This window comes from Prunus dulcis, chromosome 6 (genome assembly GCF_902201215.1).
Source record: "Prunus dulcis chromosome 6, ALMONDv2, whole genome shotgun sequence".
NCBI lineage: Eukaryota > Viridiplantae > Streptophyta > Magnoliopsida > Rosales > Rosaceae > Prunus > Prunus dulcis.
This window is the reverse complement of record NC_047655.1, coordinates 29,218,290-29,241,734: the sequence shown is the minus strand read 5'-3', so window position 1 is coordinate 29,241,734 and position 23,445 is coordinate 29,218,290. Positions and strand designations below refer to the sequence as shown.

The 23,445-nt window shown below is 37.4% G+C and overlaps 6 protein-coding genes across 6 annotated transcripts; 2 read left to right on the top strand and 4 right to left on the bottom strand.

Moving 5' to 3' along the window:
* Window positions 1-501: 501 nt before the first annotated feature.
* LOC117629887 (tyrosine-protein phosphatase DSP3) lies at window positions 502-3,552 on the bottom strand. The gene is made up of 5 exons (XM_034362539.1): window positions 3,000-3,552; window positions 2,457-2,550; window positions 2,145-2,202; window positions 2,013-2,056; window positions 502-1,283 (listed from the first exon to the last, which is right to left on the bottom strand). The coding sequence occupies exons 1-5, from the start codon at window positions 3,203-3,205 to the stop codon at window positions 1,026-1,028; spliced, it is 660 nt and encodes a 219-aa protein (XP_034218430.1). The 5' UTR covers window positions 3,206-3,552; the 3' UTR covers window positions 502-1,025.
* Window positions 3,553-4,326: 774 nt separating this feature from the next.
* Window positions 4,327-5,479, top strand: LOC117629888 (photosystem I reaction center subunit XI, chloroplastic). The gene is made up of 2 exons (XM_034362540.1): window positions 4,327-4,727; window positions 4,888-5,479. Exons 1-2 carry the CDS (start codon window positions 4,563-4,565, stop codon window positions 5,377-5,379), a joined length of 657 nt encoding a protein of 218 aa, XP_034218431.1. The 5' UTR covers window positions 4,327-4,562; the 3' UTR covers window positions 5,380-5,479.
* Window positions 5,480-5,723: 244 nt separating this feature from the next.
* LOC117629889 (CRIB domain-containing protein RIC4) lies at window positions 5,724-6,965 on the bottom strand. The gene is made up of 3 exons (XM_034362541.1): window positions 6,632-6,965; window positions 6,311-6,469; window positions 5,724-6,210 (listed from the first exon to the last, which is right to left on the bottom strand). The coding sequence occupies exons 1-3, from the start codon at window positions 6,756-6,758 to the stop codon at window positions 5,948-5,950; spliced, it is 549 nt and encodes a 182-aa protein (XP_034218432.1). The 5' UTR covers window positions 6,759-6,965; the 3' UTR covers window positions 5,724-5,947.
* A 796-nt stretch (window positions 6,966-7,761) lies between these two features.
* LOC117629884 (putative pentatricopeptide repeat-containing protein At3g23330) lies at window positions 7,762-10,198 on the bottom strand. The gene has a single exon (XM_034362536.1). The coding sequence runs from the start codon at window positions 10,021-10,023 to the stop codon at window positions 7,762-7,764; it is 2,262 nt and encodes a 753-aa protein (XP_034218427.1). The 5' UTR covers window positions 10,024-10,198.
* A 235-nt stretch (window positions 10,199-10,433) lies between these two features.
* Window positions 10,434-14,242, bottom strand: LOC117629886 (GDT1-like protein 3). The gene is made up of 9 exons (XM_034362538.1): window positions 13,787-14,242; window positions 13,602-13,667; window positions 13,004-13,144; window positions 12,654-12,752; window positions 12,386-12,458; window positions 11,931-12,016; window positions 11,339-11,422; window positions 11,011-11,070; window positions 10,434-10,897 (listed from the first exon to the last, which is right to left on the bottom strand). Exons 1-9 carry the CDS (start codon window positions 13,865-13,867, stop codon window positions 10,709-10,711), a joined length of 879 nt encoding a protein of 292 aa, XP_034218429.1. The 5' UTR covers window positions 13,868-14,242; the 3' UTR covers window positions 10,434-10,708.
* Window positions 14,243-19,566: 5,324 nt separating this feature from the next.
* LOC117630076 (zinc finger CCCH domain-containing protein ZFN-like) lies at window positions 19,567-23,386 on the top strand. The gene is made up of 7 exons (XM_034362814.1): window positions 19,567-20,125; window positions 20,935-21,092; window positions 21,296-21,358; window positions 21,478-21,597; window positions 21,770-22,060; window positions 22,269-22,598; window positions 22,826-23,386. The coding sequence occupies exons 1-7, from the start codon at window positions 20,041-20,043 to the stop codon at window positions 23,105-23,107; spliced, it is 1,329 nt and encodes a 442-aa protein (XP_034218705.1). The 5' UTR covers window positions 19,567-20,040; the 3' UTR covers window positions 23,108-23,386.
* Window positions 23,387-23,445: the final 59 nt, after the last annotated feature.

Genomic DNA, 23,445 nt, shown 5'->3' with positions numbered 1-23,445 from the left:
GATTATGAATTTGGGACCAATTGGGTTTGGGTCTTTTCTTTCGCTGGGTCAGACCAATAAAAGACCAATTGGGTTTGGACTGAATGGTCAAACTGTTAAGGTAGGTAAGCCCAAACAAAACTACACCAACATTAACAAGTGGAGTTATTCTATAGTGAGGACGGCCCTTAGGTGAGTTCTCATCTCTTAATCGTTATATCAGACTAACTAATTTAATTTAACGGCTAACTAATTTGATTCAATACTTAAGAGGTAAGGCCTCACTTAAGGGACATATATAAGGCCCTCACTATAGAATTCTTATAAACCAGTGAAAGAGAGTGGGTGATTGATTTAACTTGCCGATTTCGAGCTTCTTTCTCTGAGTTCCTCTGCTGTTATTAACAAGAGATAACCATTTTTACCCCATTAGAAAACAAATTTTTATATATTACAGAAACCCCTTCCCCTAATTAGAAGTTAAACATGTTATGATAAGCAAAAAGCTTGAAAAGACAAAAATGATAAACATGGTATTATATAACACACACACACGCACACCCACAATATTACGGTAGAATAAGTCCAAACTTTATGAATATCTTTGGAATTATAAAACATTCACCAATAATGCTTTATCTCTTGAAATAAAAAACAAGACACAGAGACCAAGACCCTGAAATGAAATTCCCAAAGTATCAAAGATACCGTCTTTATCAACAGAGAGAAAAGAGAATAACCTAAAACTGTTGTAGTACAGACAGAGCATTACGAAACTGCACAGAAAAATTGGTCTGGACCAATTGCCACCATATTTCCCAAACAAATAATGGAGATACCATGGAAGACGAAAAAGAAGAAAGTGTTGAATGGATTTTTTTTACCAGAAGCTGTGTGAGAGGATTTTGAGAAGAAGAGGGGGGGGGGGAGAAGGAATAACTGTGGGCGGATATTTTACGCCACAAACAGAAACAGGGGTCTAAGTGAGTGACTAATAGCAAAGCCAGAAAGAAAAGGAAAAAGAGAAGGGCCCTCCAAGCCATATGTTAAACTTTCATGGTTTGCGGCTTCTGTAAATTGTCTTCTCTGTATAACAACCGCCTCTTGTTGGAACCATAACCTTGATACTGGTAGATAATGCTGTAAAGGCACTGCCTCAGGAGCAATGTGTCAAATCCTTCTAAAAACCTCAAATCTGTTGCCCTAGACTTCACGCCAGCAAATCGCTGGTACTCCTCAAACACAGAAGACAAACACCAATTCTGAAATTTTCGTAGGCAACCAACAAGGCAGCCCGTCCGATGCTGTAGAACCAAAATTACAAACAGAAGGTGAGAACTCCCATAATCCAAAATCTAAGCGTTAATAAGATACTAGTACGAATATGTTATGTGTTGTTATATGAAGTTGTTAAATTATGCAGAAGGTTAGTGTTTTCCGCCCATTCAAAAACGACTCCTGGCTAAAACCTAGAAACACAGAGAAACTATCTGCTAAGAAAAGAGAAGGTCTTCAAATAATGATCTCTCCCTGAAAACAAATGCATCAAATAGTACGTATGACATTCAGTTAGCTGAACTTCAGCATGCTAAGCAGCAGAGCCCTACCCCTACCCGTTTCAGGAAATAATAGAGACTAATCTTTAAAAGACGAACCCAATTTGCTTAGACTTCCTACTATAATATTAACAATGGTCAATGATCAGAATTAAATGTTTACATTGTTTGCAAAATCCAATTCATTCTAGAAAATAAAATCTCAAACCATATTGCCCAGTAAGGTACTCTAAATTATGTTCCTTGAAAAATTTCTTTTGATTCATTGAACAATGAAACGGATGCTGAAATGACTGATGAAGAAACATGATTTGCAATCATGACAGCATTTTGTTTATTGAAGAAAAAAAACGACATATGATATGAATGGCATTAGTTGGATGATAATGTTACCAACAGACTGGCTCCTATGCTAGGTAGCAGTAAAACAAAATATATGAATGGCTGAGAATATTAAAAAGAGCTTAAAAAATTTACCTTTCCACGCTTGCAATGGATTAAAACTGGATGATTTCTCACATCTAGAAACACAAAAGTTTTCATGTTAGAAACTAAGAAATACAAGCTAACGTTAAAATTAAAGGCAGAACTGTCATATTAGTCCAGTACCAATCAAGACTTTCAGAGCCTCCAAGATGGTATCCTTAAGAATAGATACAGAAGGCTCCTGCATATACAAATGGTCATAAACCTATCAACACATTATACATAGCTCATATTTCCATCAAATGTCATGGCCAAGCATAATGTTCCCCATTCCAATGAACGTGTAAAACTGCATTTCAGACATTTACCAGCACGGATGTGCACATGCATGCAATTAAGCATATACTAATAGCAAGTAAATAGAACATATGGATCTCACAAGAAGATGTAAACTGAAAAATGTTAGCAAAGAAAAGCACAGAGAGAGAATATTACCGTCTTCCCCTCAATTCCAAATTGGAGGAGCTGAATATTCTGAGAGCAAAGAAACTCCAAATTCTCCTCTGGGTAAGGCTCAGGACACAAATATCTGCTCCAAATCCCAAAAAAAAAATCACAATAAACGCCATATTCTGATTAAAGCAAATAAACCAATTTATTATGTTCTGTTTAGTTGCCAGGAAATTCACGACAGTCCTTTCAGAAAATAAATTACTTTTCTTTCGATTTGATAAGTGAAGACGAAGCTCCTCTGAATTAGTTTCTTGCTCTTCTTTCCCTCAATTTCTTAACCTAAGCAATCAAACAAATTCTTGAAATGAATTACGAACGCTAATCAGATTCTTCAATGCAACAATACTTAGTTCACACTAAAACTTCGACATAAAGATTGAAAAAGATTTCTTGTCTTATCTTTTCCTTCCTTTCTCACGTCATTCTATAGTATTTTCCCTGACTTTCTCAACTACCAAAAACCTCACAACGCACATAGATACATACATGCATTGTGTGTGTGCGTGTGTAAAAATGAAGACTTACATGATGGATCGGAGATTAAGGGATTGGAGGAAAGGAAAATTGGATGGTTGCGGGAAACCAGATCTGAAAATGCCGTCCTCGACCATGGAGAAATTGGTCGGAGGCTCCAAAACGTCGTCGTGGTCGTTGTTCATATTGCGCTTTTTCTGTTCGTCCATCCCTCTCTTTGTTCCTCTCTCTTTTGGTAGTGGGGTATATGCAGACATAGAGGCAGAAGCAGAGAATAGAGAATGCAGCGTAAAGCGGTTTGCTAATAGTAATACGAGGAGGAGTTGATGGTTTGGTTTAGGTGGGGAAGGAGGGAGACTAGGAGAGAAGAAGGAAGGAACAAGAACAACGAACGATACGACGCCGTTGGAGGGGGCGGGGGTTTCTCAGGTTTCGTGTTCTTTCCTTTTTCTTTTCTGTTTTCAGGGGTGAAAAAATCAAATCAAAATGGGTGTTTGTTTGTTATGAAAAAGGAGGAGATGGGAAACGTGAAACGTGAAACGAGAAAGTGATTTGGGTTGTTTTGGGATTTGGATTCAACGAGTCCGTCCGAGGTTCTTGTGTACTTGTCCCCTCATTATTTATACAAATAAACATTTTGTACTTTTTCTCTTGCTCATTTGAGTTTGGGTTTTTTTTCTTTCTGTTTTCCTGGTTGTTTTGTTGTTTTTAGTAAACCCGCAATTTTGTGAGGGTTTTGGTTACTTACAACAATTGATATGATTTTTATTAAATTACGACCACGATTATAACATTGATATGTGAATTTGGTTGGCTTGGGAATCAGTCTATTAATATTTTGTGTGCACCATCAAACTGAGTCAGATTCATATCATATGGGAGAATAATATTGTGTCCTGTTGTTTGAGATTCATTGGATTTCTTGGTCACCTAGGAGTGAGTTATAACTAAACGAAAAACTAATGGGGTTTGGTTCAAAGTTTTCAATTGAACCCATCTACATCTACATATGACTTGTCAACTCACATTCAAATTCAATGATTCAACTATGTCGGTTGGAATTGGTCTCTCTTTTTAAAAGGTCAAAAGGTTCTTATCCAAAGAAAAGAATAACCAATAACCAAATAGGTGCCGTGGTGATATCAGTTAAGCGAGGGAAGCTTCTCAGAACTATCGTCTCTTCTCTAGGTAGTTTTGTGCAAGTCTGTGGGGTGGGTCAAAGCCCAAATTCCCATCGCCGCTGGTAGCCAATTCCATCATTCAAAACCAGCTAAAATAGTCCAACCCATTCCAACTTCTAAGTTCTAACCTAACACAAAAACCAAAGCAGCCCAACCAAAACCAAGCAAAGCAACCCATTTTCATGTCCAACCAACCACACAAAATAAAATGAAGAGATTAGTTTAGTTGGATAAAGGGATAAGGTTTTAGTTCCACCTCATCCAATGGAATCAGAGGGTTCTCTGAGCACCACAAGACAACATCCTTGACGCTTGCCTGCCTGCCTGCCTGCCTGCCTGCCGATGCAAAACTCAAAATATTACTTGTTTCACTCTCTCTGCTCTGCCACTCCTACCCACCAATATTTGCTTGTCTTTGGACCAAAGCAAAGTCATGGCCTCTGCTTCACCAATGGCCAGCCAGCTCAAATCCAACTTCACCTCCCCAATCACTAGAGCTGCTTTGGTTTCACCCAAAGGCCTCTCTGCCTCTCCCCTAAGCCTCTTGCCTTCTAAAAGACTCTCTTCCTTCACCATCAAGGCCGTCCAATCTGACAAGGTAATTTACTTCTTTCTTCTTTATCTTCTTTACACTTTGTAATTGTAAATAATACTTGGGGTACTTCTTCTTCTTCTTCTTCTTCTTATACATCATTTTAACTTTGATGTGTATGCAATGCATTGCCATTTGAACACGATATTATGCGTTGCACTTGCAGCCAACTTTCCAAGTGATTCAGCCCATCAATGGTGATCCCTTCATTGGAAGCCTGGAGACTCCAGTGACATCTAGCCCATTGATTGCCTGGTACTTGTCCAACCTCCCAGCCTACAGGACTGCTGTGAGCCCACTTCTCAGGGGTATTGAGGTGGGCTTGGCTCATGGGTTCTTGCTGGTGGGCCCATTCGTCAAGGCTGGTCCATTGAGGAACACACCCTATGCTGGGGGAGCTGGCTCCTTGGCTGCTGCGGGTCTTGTGGTCATATTGAGCCTTTGCTTGACAATCTATGGAATTTCATCCTTCAAGGAAGGAGACCCATCCACAGCTCCTGCTTTGACCCTAACTGGCCGGAAAAAGGAGCCCGACCAGCTTCAAACCGCCGAGGGATGGGCCAAATTCACCGGCGGCTTCTTCTTCGGAGGCATTTCAGGTGTTACTTGGGCCTACTTCCTCCTCTATGTTGTAAACCTTCCTTACTACTTCAAGTAGGTTTGCTTATTTTATTTGCTTCAAACTGTAATGACTCATGTAATGAATGATGTATGCTATATTGTTTGTGAAGATCTATCTATATTCTTTATGTTTACCACTTTCTCTCTCTCTCTCTCGCTCACAACTACTCACTCGTCTTCAACTTACCATTTTAATTACTTGTCTGCTAAGATAAATCATCTATTTGAATGACAGTAGATAATTATCAATCTTGGAAGCTCTGTTGTTGATCATTACAAATCTAAAATCATTTGCATGTATATGTAAATTGATAATTGTATTAAGTGCAAACTATATATACATATATATATATATATATATAGTGTGTATGAGATGCCATATAATTACAAAGCCATACATAGTAGTCATCATCACTCATTACACCATTAAAAAGCTTCAGAAAACCATAATGGAAATGTACGTACTGCCTACCATAATGGAAATGTACGAACAGGGGGGGAGATATAGAATTCCGATTCCGATTTGGATTTGGATTTGGCAATGACATTGATTTATAATCTTAAATATAATCACATCCTCAGTCCACCAATCTCTTTTAGACGATTTAAGAGGAAGAGCCGTTAACAAGAGGAACTGCAACATCAGCTTGGGAAGGCATAGAGAGCTCAAATTGGCTCCAAGAAACAGGGGAAACAGAGAGCAGATCAGGAGATATGAGATTATCCCATCCCCTAATGGGGTCAGTCGTTGCAGATGCAGCAGAAGCAGAACCATCCCAGCCTATGTGTGTCACATGCTTCACATCTGTGGGACCCCCTATTTCCATATCCATTTCCATTATTTCTTCCATATCATCATCCTTGTACACTATCAGGGAAATGAAATGGGCATGAGAGCAGTAAGTAGAGATAATTAACAAGCAAATGATAATTGCCAAATCAAATCACCCAGTTGTTGAGAGACTTACCAAATATCTGAGAGAAATTCTTGAAACCCTTGAAGAGCCTGTGAATACCACTGGTAGATATGTTTGGTTTTGGAAGGGACAAGGATCTAAATGAGTTCTTCGTGCTTTCACCTGATAAGCTATCTTCTTCCTCTTCTTCATCTCCTACTTCTTTAGTTCCTTCACCAGACCATTCAGAAAAGAAAAACAGATAAGCTAGCTGATTAGAGAGAGAAACACTGGATGTGTGAGTTATATATGTGTGTGTGTGTGTGTGTGTGTAGAGAGAGAGAGAGAGAGAGAGAGAGAGAGAGAGAGAGAGAGAGAGAGTTTGAGACAGACTTATTGGAGATGGAATTGTGTCTGATTTTGATCTTCTGGGCGGCTGTGCACCAACAGCAACGCTAGACTCGGAAACACAACCAAATGTGAAAGGAAGAAGAACCAGTCTTTCCATTCGTTCTCTCATATTTCCATTCAACAGCGCGAGAGAGAGAGAGAGAGAGAGAGAGAGAGAGAGAGAGAGAGAGAGAGAGAGCAATGTGGAGAACGGGTGGTTGGGGAAGTGCAACGTTCGGAGTGGGAATGGCTTGTTCTAATAGTATGCAGGTTGGCTTTGTTATCAAGTTTCAATAATTTTACGTATAAAAAAGTGAAGTTACATATGCAAGTCTGTTTGGTAGAGATGGAGGGATAAACAAATTAGTGTTTGCAAAACTCCCAAGTGATGGCTATGTTTGGACGTCAAATAAACATTAATAAGGTTTCGGTTGACAAGTTTAACCTAAACAACCCATCCCCAACCCACACACACGTATATATATGATATATTATAAACACAAGTAGAGTAGAAACAATGACATAACATAAACCACTTTTCTATTGAAGATTCTAAAGTGGGTCCGGGTTCTCCACTTCACTTACCTCTCTTATACAATAAGCCACCAATTTCCACATCTCTCTCCTTCTCTTTTCTTTTCTTTTCTTTTCTTTTCTTTCCTTTCCTTAATTTGGACTCTACCTTCAAGTAGTGCATACGAAGCTATCTTTCTTGGTTACAATCAATCTCATGGCTAGGAGCTAGGAAGAAGACCAATTGCGGTATTTCTTAGAAGCAGGGCATATATGATTGATTGGAAGAATAGAAAAACAGAGTCGTTGAGTGAAGAAAGCTACAGTTGTGTTGTGTCACCTACCGTAAAGGGATAAATTACCCTTATACCTTATGTCCCTCTGCCTGTGGTTGCAACATGAACAGCAAGCAACAAACTCTGAGGCTGACTCGAGCTTGTTCATAACAGGCTCCTTCAAGATGATACTACTTGATCACCATTCTATTTTCAGTGACAAAAAGAAAAATATTTCTTCTAAACTTGCTTGGCGATTATGGAAAATGATCCAGCGCATCAGTAGAATGACTTGCACAAATATATATATATATATATATATATATATATATATATATTAGAACCTTACCAGTAATCTCCACAGGAACACAGACCATGTTTAAAATGATGGAACCGATGAAGATCTCTCACAATTATTTCCCTATCTAAAAGCTGAGAAGTATATTTAATAAAGTTATGACAATCAGTACACACTCTCAGGTTCTTCATTATCCGAATTGGTATCCCAGAAGTTGTGCTCATGATGCCGTAGGCAATTGCAAGCTTTTCGCTGTGATAACCAAGAAGTACTTCTCCTTGTTCTTCTTCAACGTCCTGCATCACCATTTTCACGTCTAATGAATACCCAATTTCCTTCAGTCTTCCGATCAGCTCATCCAAATACGAATATATCTCTCTGGAATGTGGATGGGACCTATCACCCATGACGAAAGAGTGGACTTGATTCTTCTGTTGGATCCAAGATTGACCAGCCACTTTGTTAATTCCTCTTTTTTGCATCAATCTTCTCATACCAGCCGCTTCTTCCCATCTATGATTCGCAGCACACATGTTCGACAACAAAACATAAGATCCCTCATCAAACGGTTCGAGTTGAAGTAGTCTTTCAGAAACCCACTTTCCCAGCTCGAAATTTTTGTGAAGTCGGCAAGAAGATAGAAATGACTTCCATACTGAACTCAACTGAGAGATACCATTCTTATGAATGAACTCTTTAATCTCATCCAATCGACCTGCTCGGCCATAAAGATCAACCATACAAGTGAAGTGCTCAGCTCCGGGCTTGATGCCATAAACTTCTTTCATCAAGCTGAAATATTTGCAGCCTTCTTCAAGAAGCCCGGCATGGCTACATGCATTTAAAACCACCACGAAAGAAACCTCATTCGGCTTAATTCCCTCTTGTATCATGAATTCAAAAAGCCGAACAGCCTCCTTCCCTTGCCCATGTAAAGCTAAAGCGGAAATCATTGAAGTCCACAGCACAACATTAAGATCAACAGTCTGTTTAAAAATCATCCAAGCATCATTTAGGCTCCCGCATTTAGCATACATATCAATGTATGAGGAACCCAAGTGAACATCTGTTTTGTACCCAATTTTCTGAATGTGTGCATGGATGTGTTGACCAAGAAGCAAAATCCCAACGTTAGCACACGCAGAAACAATACTTGTCAAAGAGAATCTATCCACCATAATCTGTTCACGAACCATAGAACAAAAAGTTAGCAAAGCATATTCGTACTCACCATTACGAACATACCCAGAAACCATTGAACTCCATGATACAACTTCTGTCTTTGTCTCATGACAAGTAAACTTAGAATTTGTTCTCAAAGGCAATGTTTTGAATATGAGTGACGCCTTTTCCATTTTCCCACATTTGGAATACATATCTATTAATGAAGTCCGAAGAAATCCATCATTTTGAATACCAAACCTTAGAACGCGGCCATGAATTTGTCTCCCCAGTTCAAGAACATATAAAGATGAAGCCAAAACCAGAGCTACTGAGAAAGTGACTTTGTCAAATGGAGGTCCAATTTCCACCATCTCAGAAAGTAGCTCCAATGCATATGTTTCATGCCCATTTCGCATTAGCCCATATATGATTGTATTCCAACTAGCAACATCTTTGAAGGGCAGTCTTCTGAACAAATCAAGAGCCTTCTCCATATCCCCAATATACATATATGCACCCATCATTACATTCCAAGTAACTGTGTCTCTCTCTTTCATAGTTTCAAAAAACTTTTCTGCATAATCAAAGGCGCCACATTTTACATAAACATCAAGGATAGAGTTCTCTAATACCACATCCAAGTCAATCCCATTGCTTAAAATCCATCCATGAATCCCCTTACCCATCCGAAAATCGCTTAAACTAGAACAACTCTTTAAAACACTAGATAGTGTAAATTGGTTCGGACAAACACGCTCAATTTGCATCTGTTTAAAAAGTTCCAACACCATTCTACAATAGCCAATTCGAGCAAACCCGGATATGAGTATGGTCCAGGACCGGACATCCCTGTCAGGGCTTTCGCCAAACAGCTTGTGTGCATAGTCCAACTTATTAGATTTCACATACAAGCTGGTGACATAATTCCTGACATCCAAATTGTCCAAAGAACCATTCTTGACCGATTTGGCGTGAAGGGTATCAGGCAGTGATTCGTTTGGCAAATCACCCACCGCACGAGATTGGTACCACCCATAGTGTTGGAATCTCTGAAACTCAAAATGGTTGTTGGTGTTTGTAACATAAGTGGGCTTCAAAACTGAACTAGAGCTGATGTATTTGGTGTTGAGACAAGTCCATCTCATTTTAGCTCCTAATTCCGATGGAATGATGAGTTTGACATGCTATGAGGTCAGCTTGGGAAATGAATGATGAAAGTTGAGGGTTTCGGCTATTTGGCAGGTAGGACACGAAACAGAAGCAAAGGCATCTGAATTCTCAATTGCATTACTAATGCCTGTGTCAATTGGCCATCGTCGGTTGTTCCCACCGTAAGTTAACGACTTAGGTGAGTGTAAAAATTGATCGAAGAAATCAAATCTCACAAACCCTCATGAATGAATGAACTCACTCTCTTTCTGCCAAATGAATTAAACCCGCTCCATTGTTCACTAATTGAATGGTAAGGGGATAAAAAAAAATTGAATGGTAACATTAACTCATTCTAGGTATTCTTTTGCCTTGGTAGTGTGCATTTGGCATTACAATGGGTCGATATAAATGATTTCGCAAACTTTCTTGTTTCTTTTCAAAAGGCTACAATGCAAAGGGAGTGGGGAGGAAAGCAATCAATATCTCTATATACTAACATATTACAAACGAATAAGAATGATCTGTCATAAACGAGTATCATACTCTACTATCTGAAGGATTCCCAAGAAGAAGAAAAAAAATGAAAAAGGAAGCAGAAAACGCAAAAACAAAATGTGTAGAGCATTTGAAAGCCCTTAAAGAATCAGGTTAGCCTAGAGTATATCATACAGTTCACTCTTATAGAGGAGGATAAAAATACGATGATACGGAGAAGCATAGAAAGAGCAAGCCTCCAACTGTAGCAACAGTGCGTTGGGAGATTTTGGATGCCAGCATGCTCCCTCCCACCACAGCCACAGACGTGCAGATGGTGTGCCCTAGTGTCGCACCTACCGCTACTCCGAGTGCATTCTTGTGGGTTGCAAGCTGCGAGGTCAAAAGGAAGCAACAAATAAATTCATCTCATTCCCGCAGAAAAAGTCTTCACAAAATATAACATGAACTATGACAACAGGGGAGAGAGGAATGTTTTCTCTTACAGCAATTGTCGCTATTTGGCTACGATCTCCCCACTCAGCTAAAAACGTTAGAATGAATGACTGCAACAGCAAACAGAATAAATTAGTTATGGAGGTCATATCACAAGACTTCAAAAGTACAGCTAAAACTTCTAAGTTGTAGGAGTTGATTCTCAATATGACTAGCTATAGAATAAGATATGGATCATATTTGCTACAACTACAAGCATGATGTGCATGCAGCATATATAGGTTATAGGTGCTACAAGTAAAAGTCCCGACTAAATCTATAATTAACAAAAAGAAAAGAAACCAAATCATTAAAATAAGTACAACGCAACAGCCATACCTCCAAAAAGATTGGTGTACAAAACCTGGAAAAGAAACGGCGGAAGGTTGTCTTCCCCTGTCCAGACTCAAGTTTCTCTTCTACCTGAATATATTGGGTGTCAACCAAATTTAAACAATTAAAACACCAAATTAGACTAATCGAGGGACAACATTCAAGTTGAAAGAACATATATGCTATTGGCACACCATACAAAAAGTGATCAGACATCAGGAATAATATAGGCAATCAATATAGAACAACAAATATGAATTCTAAGAGATGAAGTCAACTTCTCCTAAACACCTAGTGCTTTCACATTCCTCAGCAGGAATAACAGAGGCGAAGGAGAATAAGTATATCTGATACCTACATGGTTAACCCAACCAAAAACCAATTACACTAATAAGTTCAAAGGATAAGACGACAATTTACCCAATTTCATAACTAATGCAGGCATCAAGCATTGTTTGTTAGTTTACCATCTGTCTCTCTATAGATAATAAATTAACAAAAATCAGGAAAAGGCTAATAATGTGCAAACATATCATAAACGAGTCAAAAACTGTGACAGAATATGAAATTGTTATTTTTTAAAGTTAAAAAAACTTACTTCTTCCATTTCTTTCTTCTGGGACGATTTTGGATCTGATCTCCAAGCAATGTAAAGTAAACGCAGCCCAAAAAATAAATAAAGAACTGCAACCAAAAAAAAAAAAAAAAAAAGAATTACAATACTTGAGGTACTATCAACAAAAACCGTTGAATTTCATAAGCCACCATAGGAAAAACATAGAGAAGAAAATGAAGCCTTAAAGACTGGACAAAATACAAGAGTGACCAATACAAAATTACATGAATCACGGCTGTTAAATAAACAGGGAATCTTAAAGAACAGTTGCAACAAATCTATTAAAAAATGTACATATCAGAGAGACAAATAAAGAGAAGGGAAAAAACACCTTGAAGCAAGGCCATGCATCTGTTGCCCAAAAAATTATGGAAATCAAATTCTCAGAAATATCTTAGTGGTCAAGTAACAAAAAAAAAAAAAAAAAACATATTTACCTGTAGCTGCACTATTTGTATGCTTCCTTGATATCAAGTTTGGCACAATCCTACCAAGTCCAGTGGAAAGTACCTAATTGACACGTACAAAACTTAAATCTTGATTACATCCACAATAAGAAATGGCACTTCGCAGTTTCTGAACCATTCCATTACAAGACCATGCAAACAGTTTGCATATTAGAACCGCAAAAATAAAACAGAGATGTTAAAGGGAAAATGTTATTATACTTATGCTATAATAGAAACAGAAAATTAGATAACTTACCGTCATTATAACCAAGGCAGTGAGTGCACCAGATAGGACAATTGACCTGGGGTGACGCATTGCCATAAGAGCTGCTATTATAAATGTTTCATCTCCGATCTGGTAGCATTTTTGTCAATTAGAAGAAAATTAGTTTAATCAATATATCTCTGCCTTGTAAACAGAGTCAAAACCTATCAAAACACTTGACTTGGTTTCAAGTTTTCAAGTTTATTTCTTCTTTTTTTTAATTTTTTTTTTTATGGGATCACTAATTACTAACTGAAAAAATATGCAAGAATCTCTAGTAATCGACCATAAGCTTCAAAGTAGAATTGGTGTAAACAATGCCAGGAATTTTGTGCACAAACCTCACTGACTAGAATCATTGACAAGCTTGCTATAAAGGCATCGAAAATTCCAAGACCGGAGTCCACATTGAGACCGAGAGCAACTGCATCAACCTCATTCTTGCGTCCAAGAGCATTAACTTCAAGAAAGCCCAAATTAATCTGTACAAACAAATTAATATATATAAATATCGACAAGTAAAATCAAAGAACAAGATACTAAATCTTCCATTTAAACCAAATACTTTTTTTGTGCATTAGCACCAAAATCAATTTAATTGCGACTGAATTTCAGACCTACAAATAAAGCTCCACTTCAAAATTGCTGTTTCCAAATTTCTGAATCGTCAAACTATAAATCAAATCAAATAATAAACTTATTTTACACAATACTACCTAATTCGATGAAAAATACAATTGAATGATATACAAGCTACCAACGCACACTCTAACCAGTTGATGAAGCATCACATTGTAACTTGCATACAATCAGATAAGAAAAAGATGATGCATCAGATTAGTGGTTGTTAGAAAACGTTTCTTTGTCTTCATTTCTGCTAAATTTTCTCAGCAACCAAACAGATTGTAAAATGAGAAAGAGAGATGATTGTCGTCAAACCTTGCTACGACGGCCGAGATCTTTGGATCCACCAGAGTCTCCCCTCTCAGCTTCAACCCCAGACTCCTAATCATGGAACAAATTATCATAATTAAATCACATATATATAAACACACGCAATATGCATATATATATATATATATAGAGAGAGAGAGAGAGAGAGAGAGAGAGAGAGAGAGAGCTACCTGAGCAGAAACGGTAAAGATGAGTAGCACAATGAGGGCGAGAGCATACGCAAATGTTCTAGGAATTGAGCGAAAACCCATGACGGCAGGAATTAGAAGGTCTGAAACTCTGATGGGTAGACGATGGAATCAGAGATAAAAGTTAAGGGGGAATTTTCTCGGGAAAGTGGATCTGAATCCAAAAAAGAGTCTCCTCCTAGCTTAGCCCTTACTAAGATCCTACGCAAAGCCTATGGAAATTGGTGAGATCTGAGAGACAGACGGAGTGAGAGATCTTTGCTAATCAGCGAAGATCTCTAGAAGGTGGGGTATGAACGGTTCACATATTAAAATGGTGGAGAGACGACTCTGAAACTGTGAAAGGGAAAAGGTTTGACCCAAGTAAAGTAACAACTAGAGAGAAAACCAAAAACAAGAAAATAAAAATAAAAATTTATACGCGTCAAATAACTCATTTCCTTCCTATAATGTTGAAGGAAATACAATGAAATGGATAGTTGGATTGAGTTTATAGCAAATATAAAGTATGAAAATCCGCGACTGAATTGAAGCAACGCGGTTTGGTTCAGTTTTAAAATGGTTTTGATGTTGTAAAGGACTCACTAGTGTAGTGATTTGGAGTATTTACTCTCTTATGCAGGGTCCTAGGTTCGAGTCATAGTATCCTTGGAGTGTATGTGAGTTTAGTATGTTATCGCCCCTTTCAATAAAAAAAAGTTCTCAAAAAAAGAAGTTTTGACATTTTGATGGTGAAAACCAACCAAATTGCTAATTACAATTTATGGTATTTAGTTAGTTTGATGCCCGCTCCTAATTTCGGGTTGTTGCTTGAAGGATGAGTTTCAAAGTTGGGATCCAATGACTATAACTTGAGGCGATGAGTTGAAAGTTGATCATGGTTTAGACATTCATTGCTTGATATTCAAGCGTTTCAGTTGGGTGAAATGGGCTTGGTTGAAGTTGTAGATAAAGCATGTGATTGGTCACATTTGTTGTATTCTCGATTTTAACAGTGGAATCAAGTAATTGAGGGAGCTTAGATCTAAAACACACAATCCTCTTGCAAGCAACCAAGCATGTGTGTAAGAAGCATATGTAAGTTATGACGCATACGCTAACTTAAACCCTTTATGATAGGAAATTCTACAAATGCTCAAACTATTTCTCAAATTTTTTTAAAAATTAGACAATACAATAAATAAACTTTTAATTAAACTTGAAATATCTTCAAATATTGAGAACAAAAGTATCACTATATCAATAAAATAAGATTCGAATCTTAAACGAAAATGCTAGCAACCTTCTCTCTAACATTCTTTATTCTCCTTATGACAAGTATCAATTTCCTTACACTCAAAACAATGTCATTAATGCATCATATAAACTAGTTTTTGTTTTCCAAGTTTACCCTTATTAAAGTGATTAATTTATATTTTTCACAAACTAGTGTTTTTTACAAATTTTCTTACCACCTTGTTAAAAATAAATAAATAAGAACAAACCTGAGTTTTTTTCTTTTTCACAAAAGAAAGATGATATTATTTTCATGATAACAATATCACGAAACATACTTTTTTATAAATTAAAAAAATATTTTTCTTATTAAATTTTTACAAGGTAGTAAGGAAGTTGTACAAATATTTGGCGCAATTGAAAAAAGCATAAAAGCTAATACATTTAATAAGGGTAAATTTGGAAAACAAAAACAAGCTTTATTATTTATTTTTTTTAGAATCAGCGATTATTTTATTCACACGCCAATGGTAAAAAAATTTAACTTTCGCTTGCTGACGTCAGCCCTGACAGAACCCAACGAAAAAATGCCACGTGGCGCTTCCCGGATGGTTCGATGGTTTTTTTTTCCCAGAAATCCGATGACCTTCGAATTTTTTTAAAAAAAATACCAAAAAATTCTGGATTTTTTCCCTATAAATACTTAACAATTGTATTCACTTTCCACACCAAATCTTCATACAAACTCTTCTCATTCCAATATTTTTTTACTTTCCACTCACATTTTTCTATTACTTTCCATTAAACAAATGGCATCTTCGGTCGAAGCCAGAGGCGCGTGGACAACTCAGAAAGATATTGTGTTGTGTGAGTGTTGGGTGAAAGTTAGTCATTGCCCTGTCACGGGCAATGAGATGAAGTTCGCTCATATGTAGAGAAAAATTAATGAAGAATTTTGTGAAATATCGGGTTCGCCTTGGACCGAAATGACCTTGGCTAGTAGATGAAAAATTCTTAATAAAGAGTTAGGAAAATGGAGAGATGCCTTGGCAAAAGCAAGGGACAACATTCGAAGTTGTCAAAATCTTTCTGATGAGGTAAAATATTTATAATTGCCATTTTAATCAATTTAATGTAACTTTTTTTAATTGCAATTTTTTTTTTCTTGCATAATCATTTTTTTTCTTGCATTTCTAATTGTCTATATTTTCTTGCATCTCCAAATTGTTTATATTTTCTTGCATATTCATTTTTTTTCTTGCATTTTCAATTATTTTTTCTATATAGATCCTACAGGCACAAATGTCTCGTAATTACAATTATTTGCTCCGGAAGAAGACCCAAAACCCCAACAACATCATACTTCTGAACAAAGTATGTGTCGTAATTACAAATATCATGCATGATTTTTTGGAACAAATGAGGCTGCATTCTATATCTCTCTCGAAAATGAGAAACATGATATAACGAATTTGGGATAAAGCAATATTCCAAGATATTCTTATCCTGAGACTGCCTATGTCTGTCCACATTCAGGGCATGACGACGGTGGTGTTGCCTTGATTCATTGAGCATACACACCGCTACAATCATTTCTTCCTCCCCTTCATCGGCCTCACGATCTTCTTCAGCACGTCTGCACCTGATTTCTTCCTCTTCTAGCTCTTGCCTCTCCAACACCCTCCTCAGGTTAGATATTGAGAGTAGAATGTGTTTTGTAAAATATGAAAAATGAAAGAATAGAGAAGATATGGTGTGAAAGGTATGAGTTGAGGGTGTAGTTTTATAGAGGAATTAGAAGATAAATATGACACGTTGCGCAATTTTAGAGGGTGAAAATCTTATCTGAAATATGAGATTATAATTTTTTAATAAATATATGAAAATCTTATCTAAAATGGGACACGTGGCATAATTTTAGAGGGTGAAAATATTATCTTCAATATGAGATTATTATGAGATAATAAATTTTTTATAAATAAATATCCTAAAATCTTATCTGAGATAAGACACGTGGCAACCGAGAATCTCATCCGAAAATTTTATCTGAAATTTGATGGACACGTGGCAACTGAAAATCTTATCCGAAAATTTAATTCAAAAATGTTATATGAAATTTTAGGTGAGAATTTTATAATAAATAGTGACACGTAGCAACTGAAAATATTATCTAAAAAGCTATCAAAATTAATAGTTAAGTTAAAAAAATAGAAAATAAAGTAAAGTGAATAATGTTTGCCCTTGCCTTTACCCTTGGAAGTGGAACCAAAAAAATCAAAACTGAAACTATTCACATAAATAGTGTCAAACCTTGCTTTGTCCTTATCTTTTTGGATGAAGGTGCTCTTAGAGAGAATATTGATAATATTGGATTGAAATTGGAATAATGGATGAATGAAGTGGGCCACTTGGTAATTTATGCAGCATCTGTAAGGTAGAGCCAACCAAATTGGTAGAATAGAAGCTGTAGAAGGGGTTATTGTTTGCTGCACCTGCATAGAAAAAACAAAGGTGAATGGACAAATGGAAATCGTCCACATGTAGAGCTCTAGCCCTCTCCTTTTGTCCCTCTCAGTCAGAAATGCCCCCCACAGGACAAAAAATCCAAAAGATTAAGTAAAAGATGCGTATGCGTACGCGTACGCGAGGCGATGCGAGAGAGATAAAAAGGAAAGGGCGGTGAGGGCCCAAACCCAACCCAACCCCTTCCAACCAATCAACGTTGAGGTAAGGAGAATGCGTGCGAGCTTCCGCCACTTTTAAATCATCAGAGCAAAGAAAGCACCCCCCGCTTCAAACGCCTTGATACAGCCCAAAACAGGTTCCTCGTGTTGCCGGTGCACTTGCCCTTGTTACCAAATCTTCTTTCTATTTTCACCGCAACTTTTACTTGTCCCAATCCACCATATTATTATATTTAGGCATCACCACGTCATACGTACATGTGCATCTATTTTATTATTTTATTTTATTATTATGTACTAAACTTTAGTTCTATCTATATAATTAAATTCATTATTTATTCGTCAGCATGAAGTAAGTATCCTTCTTTAAACCAATAATGCAAATTTAAAGGTGTACAATTTCGCACCACAAGAAACAAATTAGAACCACACTCAAAAAGTAATTTACTCCATTGCGTGCATAAAAGTGGGAATTTTTGACATCTTGCTTTGCACAGCACTGCCATCTACAGATATAAAAAAGTTATTTTTCAAGTTTGCTAATGTCGCCTCAATTATTCTGATTTCCTTTTTTTTTTGAGATATTTAGTGATATACCCATTTCTAGCACCAATATTATAAATAAACCCTACACAATTGAATTCCTATAAACAAACCCAAAAAAAACCCAAAAAATGATAGCTAGCCTTATTAAATTTAATATTGATTATTAAATTACTTTGATGCCCTATTGAGTGCTTTGGGTATTTTTATGAGATTTTGGGGTTGGGCTTGTTTTAAGAAATTGATGGCGGTTTTGTAATTTATAAGAAGTTAAAAGCTTTTTTGTTATGTTGTAAATGGGTTTTGGGTGTGTTTCTAAAGTCCATTTTATATATGGTATTTTTATAATTTAGGCCCCCATATTGGGTATAATAGTGAATCTCCTTTTTTTTTTTTGAGAATTATTTTTATTGAGAGTGACGATAATATACTAGATTCACATATACTATACGGGTGTTATGATTCGAACCCAGAACTTTGCATAGGAGAGTAATTACTCAAAACCACTATACTAGTAGTAAGTCCTTTGATTTTCCCTTTTTTAAAAGGTTGGAAACCTATTGTAAAGACCGGTTACCCTTTCTTTTTTTGTTTTTCTGTTTCCATTGCGGTGTCACTTGGTTTTGAAGCAGGAAATGAGGTGGAAAACCAGAAGCTCCAACGGGAGCACTCATGTAAAGCTTTGTTTCTTCGTGGCATATAAATATCAAGGGGAGGGACCTGCCCAATCAAAACTCATGCATCGACTATGAATCAATACTATTGACTATTTATATCCACTTTTATTTATTTATTAAAATAGTAAAATTTCAACAATTCCTGCTTAATATATTATATGTTTAGAATTGAATATGTGGCGCCCTTTTATTATATTTCCAACAATAGTAAAACCTCCCCATTAATAATAATATATACTGATTACTAGTAAGATAACGATTATTTATAAAAATAAAAATAAAAAGCACATAAATGAAAGATTAATTAATAAACGAAATTTGAGAGAGGGAGCAGATACTGGAAAATGTAAAGAAATTAGCTGGAAATAGTAAAAGAGGTTATAAGAAGCGGTCCGAGTTTCTGGTATCCGGTTTGGTGTACCGCATATTCGCAGCCCGTGAAGTGGGACCTACTCGCTGCGTAAGTCGACCACGTGTCGAATAAAAAATTAGTTTAGGCATTGACGTCGAACATAAAAGCTAAAGTAGCAATAAGCAAGGCGAAAAGGTCAGGAGGAGGAGCACGCGTGGCTTCGAGGGAGCGAGTATGGCAGAGGAGGCAGTCGCGGGGTGGGAAGAATGTGGGGTTGGTCCGTTTATTTCCAAAACGCGGGTGAAAAAGCTGTCTGGTTGAGAGATGGTTGGTTTTTATTCCTCTCCTCGTTTGTGGAGAGGAGAACACACCGCTCTCTCTCTTTTCTGGTTCTTCTTTCTTTCTCTTTCTCTCTGTCTATCTCTCTCATCATCAAATCAGACTCTCCTAAAACAACTTTCTCTCTCCCTTCCTAAAAGTTTTTCTCTCTCTAGAAACTGTTATTCTTGTTAATTTGGCTCTGTTTTTGTTTGGTGGTCTTGGTTGCTCGGGTTTTGTCTGGTTTAGATAGAGAGACAGAGGGAGGGATAGTGTCTGATCGTTGAGGAGATTTGGCTAGAGTGACGACGACAGGTAGGTGGGGGGAGGGTGAGTGAATGAATGGGAATTCCGGTCGGCTTTGCTAGAGTGACGACGTGGTGGTGGTGGTTGTGACTCACTGACTCACTGACTGACTGGCTGACCGCCGTCTGGAACAGCCATCTCATGGACTTCGATGCCGGAATTCCCATGTCTCGTGCTGCCGCGCCCGTGACCGACGCTCCGTCACTGTCACCCTCCTTGACCCAAGGTCTCCTTTTAAACTCTTTATCTGCACCTCAACATTGTCTTTACTTCTTGTCATTGTTTTCTCTGTTTATGTTTCTCTCGTTTTACCATTGTTTCCTTGTTTCCCAATCACGATGGCTGCCTCCTCTCATCTGAATTGTCCGTTTTGCCCCTTCCTTTCCTTTACTCGATTCAGATATGACCAATGCTTCATATCTTATTTAACCAAGTCAATTTCGATCCCCGGCGGCATGAATTTGCATTGTTCTCTTGATTTGGGACCATAACTTATTTTTAATTAATTATTTATTTGTGTTTCTCAAATGTGGTTATTTTGCTTCTTTCTTGGTATGCGAATTTGTTGCTTTCGTGCTTTGAATTTTTATAATGTGCTGTATAGCTTGCTATATATGGAATTTGGAGTTGTCAATAATGGACGTTTTAGCTATCCCGTGACAATTCAAACATGGAAAGGTTTTTAGTACAAAATTGTAAGGAGGGGCCTCATCACAAAACCAATTTAGATGAAATGTGATCTTCTGCTATTCGGCTTTCAGGAACTGTCTTCCTTCAAAGCTTTTTAGATAATCTCTGTTACTGAATTTCCCAAACATATAAGCTTTGGCATTGTTTTTTTAAGCTGCAAGCAGTGAATTTAACTGCAGCTTCAAGGCAGAATTTCTTTATTTACTTGTCTTTTTTTAAGTCTGTAAGTAAATAGGAATAGAAGGCAGAGGATGTGGGCTCATTGAAAATGAACCTTTTATTTACATTTCGATAAGTTTGTATTGATACAATGTAATGAACTTGCTCATAATACATTATTTTCAGATGCAATGTGGCAAATGAATTTGAGATCAAGTGAAACACTGGAACCTGGGTCCTATCCCGAGCGTACTGGAGAGCCAGATTGTTCTTATTACATCAGAACAGGCCTTTGTAGATTTGGAGCAACATGTCGCTTTAATCATCCTCCTAACCGGAAGCTGGTATAGTTAAACCATGTTTAGACAAAATTTCATGAACTCAGATTTAATGTGATACTCTTTTAACCATACTTAAATGCACAAGGGTAGTACACTTCATGCTACTGTATCTTATATTGAATCTTTTTCTCTTGTAGCTTGGTTTTATGTTATCATGAAATTGTTATTTTTAATTATCTATATAACAAGCTGCTGTTTTTTACCAGGCTATTGCCACTGCAAGGATGAAGGGAGAGTTCCCAGAAAGAATTGGACAACCTGAATGTCAGGCATGTATCTCTGTCAAAGTTTGGTGTTTGACATATTCCTTTAAATCTTAATGTGCTGTGATTCTTGTCAATTTTGGTTGTGGTGACATACTAATAATCTTTGTTGAACTGCCCTCCAGTACTACCTGAAGACAGGAACTTGCAAGTTTGGAGCAACATGCAAGTTTCATCATCCTAGAGACAAAGCAGGAATTGCTGGAAGAGTTGCCTTAAATATCTTGGGCTATCCACTTCGACCGGTTCGCTTTTCTGTTTACCTCTCGCTCATTGTGACTTGACTTGACTTTCATCTCTTTGTTTCATTTTTGTTTGAGGAATATTGTAGACCTGCAAATGTCTATCTGATTTGCAGATGTCTCTGTGCATCTTAGTTTATACATTTCTTAACTTTCTATTCTTTCTTTTTAGCAGAATGAGATTGAATGTGCTTATTATTTACGAACTGGACAATGCAAGTTCGGAAGCACTTGTAAATACCACCATCCACAACCTACTAATATGATGGTTTCATTGCGTGGCTCTCCTGTATATCCTACTGTCCAATCTCCAACTACTCCTGGTCAGCAGTCGTATGCGGGAGGAATTACAAATTGGTCAAGAGCATCTTTTATTCCCAGTCCACGCTGGCAAGCTCCATCAAGTTACGCTCCTCTTATTGTTCCTCAGGGAGTGGTATCAGTCCCAGGTTGGAGCGCATACAGTGTAAGCTTTATTATACCCTTCAGTGCAAAATGCTATGTGCACCAGAGAATGAAGCAGGAGGGGATGGCCTGCAATTTCTTTTGTTGCACTCAATTTCAAATCTCTAATGCATCAGCTTTTGAATTTGAGTTTAAGTAAGTTTGAGAGTTTACATGCTCTATGGAGCCCTGAGAAGTATCAACATGCTTATTTGATGGTAATTTTGCAGGGCCAGATTGGCTCCGTTTCATCTCCAGAGAGCCAACAGCAACCAGTGGGAAACAGTCAAATCTATGGAACTTCACGCCAAGGTGAACCGGAAAATTCAGGTTCTCAAGGGACCTTTTCTTCATATCGTTCTGGCTCCATACCTGTGGGGTTTTATGCATTGCAGAGGGAAAATGTATTTCCTGAAAGACCTGGCCAGCCTGAGTGCCAGTTTTACATGAAGACAGGCGATTGTAAGTTTGGTGCAGTTTGCAGGTTCCATCATCCTAGGGAGAGATTAATTCCTGCTCCAGACTGTGTTTTGAGTCCAATAGGCCTTCCTTTACGGCCGGTGAGTTACTTTTTTTTTTTTTTTTTTTTTTTTTTTTGGTGGAATTGCAAATGGGTTTTGCTCCTTGTTTACTTTTTTTCTTGCTTTGAATGTTCCTTCTCATGATTTTGACTTGAGCTATAACCCCTTGTTATATAGAGATGTCTGTGTGTGCGTTTTATATCTTTCAATAAATAGTCTAATTTGAAGATATGTTACATGTTTAACCTGTTACAATTTTTCAACAGGGAGAACCTTTATGCATCTTTTATTCTCGTTATGGTATCTGTAAGTTCGGTCCGAGTTGCAAGTTTGACCACCCTATGGGTATCTTCACATATAATCCCAATGCATCATCTTCGGCTGATACCCCAGCCCGGCGTTTGTTGGGTTCAACGTCAGCGACCACTTCATTAAATTTATCATCAGAAGGATTAGTTGAAGCAGGATCAGCAAATCCCAGGAGACTTTCACTGTCAGAACCTAGGCAGATACCTTCTGGAGATGATAATATTGACACAGAGGACTGAAAGAAAGCTGCTCGAAAACGAGCCATTTACATTAACAATCTTTTGGGGGTTAAAACAAGAGTTATCTGTAAATTGATTTCCAATTGCTGGAAATTTACAGAATACATGTCAAGTTGATTATGTCCTGAAAATGCATTCAGCTGACAGAGGCTCAGCCTTCTGAATTTCACATTGCTCATTGTATAAAAATCTGCAAATATTGTCACATTTGGAAAACCCAATGTGAACATTCTGTTCTGTCTGTCCAAGATCCCAATTTTTCTGATCTTTTGTGATTTACTCTTTGCCGGTATCGTATGTCAATCAATTCTTGTTGCAAATTATAATGGCCTCACTCC